The 12,500-nt window shown below is 36.9% G+C and overlaps 3 protein-coding genes across 3 annotated transcripts in view; 1 reads left to right on the plus strand and 2 right to left on the minus strand.

Moving 5' to 3' along the window:
• The window catches only part of LOC144958203 (uncharacterized), a 12,163-nt gene extending 6,817 nt beyond the window's left edge, over positions 1–5,346 (plus strand). The window contains exon 4 of the mRNA XM_078890011.1: positions 5,179–5,346. Within this exon, the coding sequence (XP_078746137.1) occupies positions 5,179–5,292 (114 nt within the window). The 3' untranslated portion in view covers positions 5,293–5,346. The remainder of the gene's footprint in view (positions 1–5,178) is intronic.
• The window catches only part of LOC144957521 (protein misato homolog 1-like), a 158,717-nt gene that overhangs the window by 45,797 nt on the left and 100,420 nt on the right, over positions 1–12,500 (minus strand). The gene's annotated exons all lie outside the window — the stretch shown is intronic.
• The window catches only part of LOC144957993 (uncharacterized), a 7,530-nt gene continuing 5,978 nt past the window's right edge, over positions 10,949–12,500 (minus strand). Inside the window, exon 3 of the mRNA XM_078889571.1 lies at positions 10,949–11,955. Within this exon, the coding sequence (XP_078745697.1) occupies positions 11,903–11,955 (53 nt within the window). The 3' untranslated portion in view covers positions 10,949–11,902. The remainder of the gene's footprint in view (positions 11,956–12,500) is intronic.

Here is a 12,500-nt window from a genome sequence, read left to right on the forward strand (position 1 = left end):
AAAATTTCTGTAAATCCGAATACCTTAATGTAATCTAGTGAATAACATCATTATGAATGCCACGATTTGCTGAAATAAGCCAATCGGACAGCTCGTTGCTCAGAAATATCTGTACTTGATGTTTATGCTGGACAGATAGAGTTGAGGGTGTGGCCATAAGTTAAACCTGGGTATTATTCACCTGAAACCATCACACTGAAAGCATCGAAGGGGCAATAATAATACTTGATGTCATGAATACATGAAAACTGTTGAAAACTTAGTGTAGATCTGAAATCATTAAAGTAATAGGATTCCACAGTCTGACGTCACGTCCGCCTAGCAACGAACCGGCTGGCTCTAAACAAAAAAATCCGTGCTTGGTCCGGGAAAGGAATAATTGGAAAATCGCTCAAAAAAACAATTTTTATCTTAATTATGGTCCAGTGTTTTGTACCAGATTGTCTGCACCAGTCAGAGAGTCACTCCTGCAAGTTTTACAGATTTCAAAATGGAGAGGCAGACAAAAAAAAATTGAGGAAAAAGTGTATCACTTTAGTCAGGTAAGCACGCACTCCTCGTCGAACATTTGATAGAGTTCGTAGTCTAGATCTAGGTCAAGTTCTAGCTTACGTAGACCTATATTTTATGATTAAAGTGTACCATTGCACGAAATTATAAATAAAAATACATTCCAAACTAGGTTTTTATTGAAGTTAAAGCAAAAATGATATCTCAATCTACACGTTTTGATGCGGAGGCTGATAGATAAACTATAAACTTAAAACTGAATGAGAGTTCAGTTCTACTGATAAGTGATAATTTTTTTAAAAGGACAAAAATAGAAGAAAGAGAAGAAAATATTTGTTAAAATCTTACTTTAAACTCGATACCTGTATGGCAAAACGGAAATAAATAAATAAAATAACGGAACCCCCCCCCCCCTCACGCAGATATCTCTCTCTCTCTCTCTCTCACACACACACACACACACACACACACACAGTTTCTCTGATTCTCTGCCATGCCTCCCCTCCCCGACAGCCGAGGTGGCAACTCTGTGTGAACAAAGCAAGATGGCGGCAGGGACCTCTCTCCTTTACCAATGCCCGATTGTTGACACTCCAACGTTTTCATCACCGCACTGGCCAGTACAGTACTGACTGAAATAAATAGAAAACGCCAGTCTTGCCCCACTCAACCCCAAGATCAACTTTAAATGTGTAAATTGAAGAATTCATATTTTTATATACCTAGTCAAAATCATCAAAAGAAGTAATGAGGAAGGGCGACATTTTGCTGAATGTGCGATTTCGTAAAAGACAGGCGAGAGACCCACCAGTAAACTAGTCTCTTGCACACTTTTGATTTATCATGCATTGAGCTGGTGTCAAACAAGATAGTCTAAAACAAAGTACTTATCAAATTAAATACTATCAATATGCCCAACGGAATTTTTTTTTTTTAATCTTTTCTTTTCAGGAGAAAGGACAAAAGATCCAACATCATCATCAAGAGTGTGTTCTTGTCACTTCAGAGATGGTGACAAAGCCAACCTCCCTGAATTGTTTGACAGAAATAAAAATAAATTATTTCCATCAGAGCCAGAAAGAAAGAAAAGAAAAGTGACACAAGGAATTCCCACCCCATCTCAATTGGCACCAACATCAAGAAGACCACCACCACGACCACCACCACCACCACCACCACCACCACCATCATCATCATGATCATCATGAACATCACCATCAGCATAATCATCATCATCATCATCATCATCATCATCATCATCATCATCATCATCATCATCATCATCATCATCAGCTCAACTCTCTTCATCATCATCACAAAGTCACACCTTTAAAAAAACCAGATTCCTCATCATCATTATTTTCCTCCTCAGCATCATCCTCATCATCATTATCTTCTCCCTCATCATCTCAACTCTCGTCACCATCTTCACAGGATTCCATCTTAAAAAAAAAAACAGATTGTAGAACAAGTGAGGATATTTTAAATAGAACAATAAATTTAATTCAAGAACAAGAAATTACAGACAAACATAAGGGAATAGCTAGCTTAAAAAAACAACTTAGTTCAATGCACTTACACTGTTTCAAGCCTTACAGAAAAAGTTCTTCGAATGGAGACAGATGTACATTCTTTTAAAATATTTATATTATTATTCAATAAGTTGAGTGCTTTAGAGGTAACATTATTTATTATAGTGGATGGGAAGTTCAGGAAGAGACAGTTGCATCAAAAGACAAAATGTTCATTACACTTATGAAACTTAGACAGAACTACACTAACCTTCATATTTCACAATTGTTTAGCGTTAGTGAAAGTACTATAACAAATATTATACAAACTTTTATTCATGTTTTACATAAGGCATAAGCTTCTCTTTGAAAATGTTATGAAGGTTACATGCCCTTCTAGACATAAAAATAAACTATCAGCTCCATCATCATTTTTAAGATTTCTAAATTGCAGAATGATCATTGATTGCACAGATGACCAAATTGCTATTCCTAAAGAAATGGATAAACAACGGTTAACTTGTTCTTCTTATAGGTCCATGAATTCTGTTAAAGCTCTTGTTGGTGTGAGTCCAAATGGTGTGATAAATTTTATTTCTAAACTTTATCCAGGGTCTGTCTCGGATAAGGTCATTGTACAAAATTGTGGATTACTAAAACTTTTAATTTTAAGCCCTGGAGATTTAATTTTAGCAGATAAAGGTTTCCTGATTCAAGATATTTTACCTCAAGGAGTAACTGTAAATATCCCTCCCTTTTTACATAATAAATTTACTGAAAATGAGATTTTATTAACAAAAGAAATTGCTTCATGTAGAATTCATGTTGAGAGGGCTAATGAAAGACTGAAAAATGTTAACATCCTCTCATATATTCCAACCATGTTAAGAGAAACATCTGATATTATTTTTCAATTAGTTGCAGCACTTGTCAATCTCCAGTCTCCTCTTATTAAGGAGACTGCATTTTGTTAGCTTTGCCATTTATTTTGTACAACACACATATTTTGTTCATCATCATCAAATCACCATTCAAAATAATGGTTATGTAGGTCACCCATACATGATTTTACATGATAAACACGACAAATTATGGCATTGTTGTATCAATGTATGTTCAATGTCATTAACATTGTTAAATAAAATATGCAAATTAGTTTTGGACTGAATCAACCCAAGGCATCATCAAGATAGATCTGTGGAAGTAAAAGAATAAAAGATTCAAATTTAGAGCTGCGACCATGCTCAATAGGCAAAAAACAAACAAACTAATAAAACGTCTGTTGTGGTCTTGTGGTATCGTCTGTTGTGGTCTTGTGGTATGACACTCGCTTTCAGATCAGAAGGTCCTGGGTTTGGGCCTCGCTCGGCGCATAGTTGAGTCCTTGGAGAAGGCTCTTTACTCACAATCTCTCACCGTACTCAGGTGTCAAATGAGTACCTGGCCATTAACAGCGTTGTCTCTATCCGAAAAAATTGTAATATCGCCTAATAGGCATCATGTCCCGTCTCACATGTTAAATGTTGCTGTTGGCCAGGGACCCCTTGTAAAGCACTTTGAGCACATTAAGGGGATATTACGCTATATAAAAGCTCAATTAAAAAAAATTAAGTGGTTCTTTCATTCATCTTGCTTTGTTGATAAAGGGGAAATCCGAAACGTCCGTTTTATCTGTTTTCGTATATTAAATTGAAGTTCACATTCAATTTCACAATGTTATTAATCTCTTTGAGTTTCAAGCAGCAACATTTACATTACACCTTAACCCAATAGGAAGTTTAGTTTACCGTGACTAACACTGGTCTAAATAAATAAATAAAATTCCCTTTATTCATCCCATAGAGGAAATTTGTATCTAGGGTCTATTCCCAGGGAAGACTGAAATAACCGCGGTGCAGCGCCGCAAATTGAGCTAGGGCGAGGTGACTTGCTCAAGGCCACACAGCGCGCGGCGGGTGAACGAACTCGGTACCTTTCGGGTACGAAGCAAAGACCGTACCGCTGATCCACGCTGCCCCTATGCCTACCACATGAAGTATAATAAAATGTCTAGTGTGATTGGTGATTGTGATGCTCATATGAGGATTATAATAAAGGTTACAATACGATACTAAATAGTATGTAGTAGACTATAGTCAATAGCAACGAAAATTAGCGAAGCAAGACCTCAAAGTCAAAGACTCGAAGTCCGTGGTCCATAAGATAAAAACACAATGATTCAATGTCTCTCTCTCTCTCTCTCTCTCTCTCTCTCTCTCTCTCTCTCTCTCTCTCTCTCTCTCTTTCTAACAAAAATCGAACGTAAACAGTAAAATCTTTCCATTGGATATACTAAATCAACTTAAACTCAAAGTAAACTGATTATTGTCCAACAGTAGTTTTACGGAGATGTGAGATTTTGAGAGTGAGAATGAGAAGACGATATGACTTACCTTCACAGAATACTCTTTATTCTTCGTGCTGGCTTGAACTTTGCCAAACATCATGCCATCTGAGTAAGTGAAAGTCAAAACATGACCTGACTGATGATTATTTTCACCTCGCGAGACACTTTTATGCTCATTGGAGAAGTATTTCATAAGGGCGGAGATGGAAATAAAGTTAGTGTCGCCATTTTTCTCGATTGTTTAGAGCCAGCCGGCTCGTTACCATGCGTTGCTGCGCGGGATAACGTCACGACTTTTGAAGACTATTAAGTGAATACATTATTTCGAATGCAACGATTTGTGTAAAAACGCCAAACTGACATCTTTTTACAGTGTCGAAATTGGTTGTTTTTGAGTGTTAGTGTCGTCGGTACATATTTTATAATATCTGTTTGATTCAACGAACTTTCAATCAGACTTTAAATTAAAAAAGAAAAGCAAATTATCTGTAAAAAATACATTTCTAATGTTCAAATCTTTCAGTAGAGTTGTGCGCCGCATAATTTTTTTATTGACTCAAATGGCACAATGTCCTCCATAAGGCTATATTCTTTAAAGAAAGGATAATATATATATATATATATATATATATATATATATATATATATATATATATATATATATATATATATATATATAACTTAACATTTCAAAACAAAAAGAAAATTGAATCATTCCATTAAACAATTTAAATTGATATTAAACGAATACATTCTCCATTACCTTTCCAGGATACAACACACGCAAATCAACAACTGCTCTCACTGGCATCTTTAATTAAAAAGATGGTAGGAAAAGTGTTTGGTACAAAAAAAAAAAACAAAATTCTTAAGGACTTGCACTGACATCATACAAATGTGACAAATGTATTTATTATCTTATTTTGTTGTTGTTGTTGTTTAAAGGGGGGAAGGGGGGAGGGAGGAGTCAAGAGAGCGAGAATGTGACGTCAATCGGTCTTCAATGAGATCAGAATCATACGCCATTGACAAAAAAATAATGAAATTAAATTTTATATAGATCATTTCCAGGAGTTTCCGTGCTCAGTTCACTTTACATTGTTTCACTTATTCCCCCGCATTCCAAAGCGAACCATATTTCCATTCCTCACAATACCAGGTAGATCTCCTTTTTGTACTAACACTCTTACAAAATCCGTCACTGTCTATAGCCAGGAACTCACATTCACACCTGAGTCGAATGGGGTCATTAATGTGTGTTAAATTTCTTCTTACCTAAGGAAACAACGTCGGGACCAGCATTTTCCAGGATCACTGCCATTCGTCCATCCAGCCACTGACGACTCGTAACATCGCTTGATGTTTGTGACCTTACGAGATACCATACAGCTGAGCAAAATTACCCAAAGAAAACAAAAAATAAAAAATTGAATGGAGTGGTCACTTTTAATCTAATAAGAAATGAAGTGAATAGATACTAGATAGTGCCGGAAGACAATAGACGGTAAAAACTTTACAAAAGCATAACATATTCTCATTGCTTTTATATTTGAGTGTAGAAATTTAATCTAATAAGCAATCTTCAATCTTCAATGCCTTGTATTTGTAAAAGGCCCTACGGGCCCATCACTGCAAATGTTCAGTTACATCCAATCAAAACAGAGAACAGTCACAGATTAGTTTGACGAGCAATAAATGCATTCAAAGCTGCTTTGAAAGTTTCTAAGCATTCAACGTTCGTTATGTCCGGTGGCAAGACATTCCAGTCAACAAAATAATTAACAGCTTCAAATTAAAATAAAAGAACAAAATAAGAAACAATAAAAAATACAAATAAAATTGAGCTTCCGTATAGCGCAATATCAACTGAACGTGCTCAAAGCCCTCCTAAAACGGCTCCCTGGCCAACAGCAACATTTAACATTCAAAACGGGGTCAAAATTTAACATTCAAAACGGGACATGACACCTGTTAGGCGATATTTCGACTTTTTCGGACAGACACAACGCTGTTAACGACCAGTTACTCAATTTACACCTGAATACCGTGAAATAATGTGAGTAAGTCTTTTCCAAGGACTCAACTATGCGCCGAGCGAGGCTCGAACCCATGACCCTGCCATCCGAAAGCGAGTGTCATACCACTAGACCACATTATAGCCGCACATACATTGCTTAAAAACCCAGATAGATGTGCTATAAAATTTATTACATTCCAAGATCTTGTTACAAAAAAGACGTGCTTAATTTTTTTTTTCTCTTTGTCCTCTATGTGGGATTTTGAGTAATAAATTTGTTTTTATCAATGTGCTCTTATTTTCAGGTCTGATAACCCAATTCCTTATGTGCTCATTGTTGTAATGGAAATCTCAAAAATTGACGCAAAATATTGTCCATTACAACAATCTTAAACGAGGCCGAATAGGATGTACACGTCGGTTTTTATTGTTATTGGCCGAAGAAGGGTTTTGAGCTCGAAACGTTCCGTATTTGTCTTTGTTGCTGTTTCTTTCTTGATTTTTAGAGCCGTTATATTCCTTTTTGTTTATTACTTTTTACAGTCCAAAGCTTCTAGCAGCCTAGTATCGCATAGAAATTTAATTCGTTTGTTGGTTTGACATTTCAGGGTTCTCGGTAGCTCAGTTGGTAGAGCACTCGCTTCACACGCAAAGGAACCGTGATCGATCACGGGTGCAGTCGAGATTTTTTTCTGACCCCCCCCCCCCCGCCCCCCGTCCACCCAGCAGTGATGGGTAGCTGAGTTTGTTAGATTTGGTGGAAAGTACTTTGCGATAGATTAGCGTCCTATCCTAAGGATAATAAGCAATTGCTTTTGTCCGTTTCACGCTACAGAAGCCGGGATGAACTTCGGCTCTATGGGCCGAATGGCTCTGAAGAACCAACAAAAAAAAAAGACTGTTTGTCCCCAATAAATAGCTGTTGACAGGATAAAGTGCCCCCAATTAAAGAGGAATGAGTGAGTGAGTAAGAAGCTGTAGATTAACTCTCTCTTTACCAGCCATTTTCAGGATTTGCCCCAAAACTTCACACCCCAAAAAAATCAAAAATCGAATTTTTATCATTCAAACACAATAGCAGGAGGTTCTTGCGATAAATAATTTCTGTAGCCAAACATGCCCTGCAACACACTGTTCATTTTCTATAAATTTTATGATGTACAAGAAGAATTTGAAAAAGAAAATTGTTGGTTGTATCGTAACGAATGTGACAATTTTACTATTGTTGGTAAGGAAAGGGTTAATATGGAGTAGATGACATGAAAGAAAATCTCATGCCTCCTGCAGCTCCCGGAAGATGATGGCAACGGACAGAGGAAGATGGAGGTCTTTTGTCGCTGCTTTACATAACGACAGGCGTAATGGGAAGGAAGTAAGACGCTCTAAGACTATAATAAGACAGTAATGTGAAAAAAAAAACTCCAAGACTATAAGATAATAATGTGAAAAAATGAATATCCCAGCTGCAATAATAATATATATCAAACATCAAAAGTTTCGGATTCAAAAACTCTTCTGCGGCTATGTGGTCTTGTGGTATGACATTCGCTTTCGGATCGGAGTGCCCCGGATTCGAACCTCGCTCAGCGCATAGTTGAGTCCTTAGAAAAGGCTCTTTAATTACATTCTATCACTGTACACAGGTGTAAAATGAGTACCGCTTTGTATCTGTCCGAGAAAAAATGTAATATCGCCTAACAGGCGTCATGTCCCTTCTTATGTGTTAAGTTTTGCTGTTGGCCAGGGACCTCTTGTAAAGCGCTCTGAGCACATTTACTGGATATTGCTCTATATAAAAGCTTAATCTAAAACTCAAATGAAACCTCAATTTAAAATCTTTATTTAATCAAGAAACGCACAAAAATTCACCTTTAGAATTATATTATGTGATCTTGTGTTAGGACACTTGCTTTTGGATTAGCGGATTCAGGGTTTGTATCCCTCTCTGAGCAGCGCTTAGTTGAGTCCTTGGAAAATACTCTTTACTCACATTCTCTTATCGTACTCAGGTACTAAATTGGCACCAGCAGAGCATGGTCAAAAATCTTAGTGAGACTTTTCCAAGGTCTAATTTATCGAATCTACAAAGAGATAGCAAGATGAGTATCATGCCGCTGGATTGACCAGCAACTAGGAGGTCTCAGCTTTGAACCCTTGTTGAGAATTTTATGTTCTTGTATTTTTCGTTCTTCTTGTCTGACATTGGTTTACTTTCATCACTTCGCATTCATATTCGGAGAGGTTACTTAGAAGAGACACCAATATTCCAGCAAGCAAAGCCATGAAAGCATACTTCACACAATCAGGTAGTAGCAATAGTGGTGGTGGTGGTAGTAGTAGTAGTAGTAGTAGTAGTAGTAGTAGTAGTAGTAGTAGTAGTAGTAGTAGTAGTAGTAGTAGTAGTAGTAGTAGTAGCAGCAGCAGCAGCAGTAGTAGTAATAGTATTATTATTATTATTATTATTATTATTATTATTATTATTAGTAGTAGTAGTAGTAGTACTAGTAGTAGTAGTAGTAGTAGTAGTAGTAGTAGTAGTAGTAGTAGTGGTAGTAGTAGTAGTAGTAGTAGTAGTAGTAGTAGTAGTAGTAGTAGTAGTAGTAGTAGTAATCGTAGTAGCAGTAGTAGTTGTTATAGTATAGTAGTAGCAGTAGTCATAGTAGTAGTAGTAGTAGTAGTAGTAGTAGTAGTAGTAGTAGTAGTAGTAGTAGTAGTAGTAGTAGTAGTAGCAGCAGCAGCAGTAGTAGTAGTGGTGGTGGTAGTAGTAGTAGTAGTAGTAGTAGTAGTAGTAGTAGTAGTAGTAGTAGTAGTAGTAGTAGTAGTAGTAGTAGTAGTATATGGCTTCGCCTCCAAATTCATTTCGTCAACCCAGCTTCCTCCGCGCTACGAACTGTTTCATATCCACCTACTGAACAGTGGAGGACGATGTGATCGCTGGTCTCTGGAGCTGCCTGACATTTCCTGCAGGCATCGCTGTTCCCCAGTTTCCATCTCTACATATTTGATGCAGTTCTGAGACAATCAGGTCAAAACAAATATCGAGGCAGACCACCAATAGGGAATGGGATTAGCGGAAGAGTAGCTTCCCTTGATTGGACGTCACCGGTGGAGAAGTTATTTGTAAACAAACCAACAAACCAAGCGCTCCAAATAAAAAACAAATTATTTTTCATATTTCTGTACAAAAATGCATATCATAATCAACGTTATGCATTTTTGTACAGAAATATGAATAATAAATTTTGTCCCTGACCAACAGCAACACTTAACATATGACATGACGCCAGTTAGGCGATATTAACTTCTTTGTACAGAGCCAATGCTGTTAACGGTCAGGTACCTACTCAATTCACAGTTGAGTACTGTTAGAGAAAGTGAGTAAAGAGCCTTTTCTAGGGACTCAACTATGCGCCGAACGAGTGTCATACCACAAGACCACAGTAGCCGCGGATACTGTTAATTTTACACAACAAACACAGGGGTAAACTCCAGTTCCAGTACCCCTATAGCAGTGATGGATCAATCTTTTAGACCAAAAGAATATGGTTTCTCTGGAAGTATTTTAAAATATCAAACAATATCTTTAACCGTTAACCTGCTCGCTTGGGACACATGATGATCTTGTTGGCATCAACTGGTCGTTTGTTTATTTTCATAGTGTTATATTACACAATGGAAAACACGTTGGATTTGTAGCGTTTACACATTAGTGGGCCTATGTGGTCTTGTGATATGACACTCGCTTTCGGGTCGGAAGGTCCTGAGTTCGAGCCTCGCCGATGCATAGCAGTTGAGTCCTTAGAAAAGGCTCTTTACTCACATTCTCTCACCGTACTCGGGTGTAAAAACCTGACGTTAACAGCCAAAACAAATTGCAATATTGCCTCACAGGCGTCATGTCTCATCCTACATATTTAGTGTTGCTGTTGGGCAGAGACCCTTTGTAAAACGCTTTGATTACATTCAGTGAATATTGCTCTTTATAAAAGCTCAATTTTTGTTAGAAAGGGACATAACTCAATTCCATTGCCGCTAAGGCAATACATTCTCCGGGTTATATCCCTTCCTTATGTTGCCCAATTTTTAGAAACAGTCTTCGGGCATGACTAAAATTGTATGATTAAGCTCATTAACTCATTGATAGCTGAAAGTTATCTAGACCTGGTGAAAGTACTCCTTTACATATGTGTGCCATGTCCAATGAGCTTCAAACGAATGATACAGTTAAACTGATGTGAAAGAAAGATAAATACTTTTTTTAAGCCTGGACCATAAGACTCAAGTTTAGCACTGCAAAGGTTGTACAAACTTTCTAGATACATCATCCTTGAAAAGAAAAGTAAATGAATTCTAAAAAGAACGGTGACGAAAAAAACAATTATTTACTTATTTAATAAAATTTATTGTAAATAACAGAAGCAAACAAAATGAAATACATTTATATATTTTAAATTGAGAATTAATTCTTACTCACACCCACTCTCTCTATTTACCCCCCCCCCCCCCCCATTTCCCTCACACACATTAAAATGAACCATTTGAATACTTAATATTATTAATTTGACCTCACGATAGGAATCAATGGGTAAAACCATCTGAATTTAAATGTACAAATTGTTTTAACAACATTGTTAATAATATTCATAACATCTGTGTTCACTTGTTTTCTTCACCTTCCAAATTCTCAGTCAATTATATACACCTACAAAACACATCATTCCATCTGGTCTTATCTTACTGTTTCTCAACGAATAGCCTACTACATTTGTAAGAGCCTTTACAGTATAATGCTTACGCTTTTACAACTTATCATTAGGATCAATTAATGACCATGATTCTGTAGCACGTCTGACCGGTAATCAGAAGGTCTGAGGTTTGATCCCTAGTCGAGGTCGACTGATTTTTAGGATGGTTTTTTTTTTATTGTAAATTTCTTTCTTGTTTTGTCTGGCACTTTTCATACACACTTGTTCAGATCTTTATCTTACACTGGTGCCTGCTCCTTAATGTCTTCATTTGATATTTTCAACAAAAAATATTTAACTATTCATTTGAAAATAAAATCCACAGTCTGAGTATCACTCTTCCACCACTCCACTCACATTATATTACTTTCATACTCTCTCTCTCTCTCTCTCTCTCTTTCTCTTTCTCTCTCTCTCTCTCTCTCTCTCTCTCTCTCTCTCTCTTCCTTTCTCTCTCTAAATTGTATCAATACATAAAATGTTTAGCTCTCCTTTAAAAAAATGCACTTGGAATGTCTCTCTTCCATCAGTCCACTCCACAGTAGTTTACTTTCACACACACACACACACACACACACACAGACACACACACACAGACACACACATATCTCTCTCTCTCTCTCTCTCTCTCTCTCTCTCTCTCTCAATCTCTCTTTCGTTTCTTCTTGTTTATTGGATATCCAAATATCCTATGACATGACTCTTGAACATTTTCAATGTTTAAACCTTCTCTTCAGTTGGTACAATCAAACTCCATAGACAGCGCGGTTACCTGCTCTCTCTTATCTGTGGGAAAGTCAAAATAGAAGAGAGAGAAAATAGAACATCAATTACAAAATAATAAAACTAAAGCAACTAAAGGGTGTCTAATTTTTTATAAAGAAGAAAAAAGAAGGGAAAATAAAACAACAAAAAAGAACAATAAATCTAATGACGTAGTAGGGTCGACGTGTACTTACTTGCAGGTCTGATAACCCAATTCATTATGGGCTCATTGTTGTTATGGAAATCTCAACAAAATAAATTACGCACTATACTATCCATTACTACACTGTTGAACTAGGCCCATAACAAGATTCGGATGTCAGACGTGCCTGTATGTATACGTCGAGTGGGGGAGGGGGTGTCTCTTGACTTGCCGTCATTGATATTAAACTAAGACAAGATCCCCTAGTCGAAAGCCTGGTACAAGAAAGCTGACGGTATATCTAATGGAACTCTAAGACAAGATATCCTAGTCGAAAGCCTGGTACAAGAAAGCTGACGGTACATCTAAGGGAACTCTAAGACAATATATCCTAGTCGAAAGCCTGATAGAAGAAACCTGACGG

The sequence above is a fragment of the Berghia stephanieae genome, chromosome 12, assembly GCF_034508935.2.
Source record: "Berghia stephanieae isolate SIO BIC M18660-M18661 chromosome 12, UCSD_Bste_1.3, whole genome shotgun sequence".
Lineage (NCBI taxonomy): Eukaryota > Metazoa > Mollusca > Gastropoda > Nudibranchia > Aeolidiidae > Berghia > Berghia stephanieae.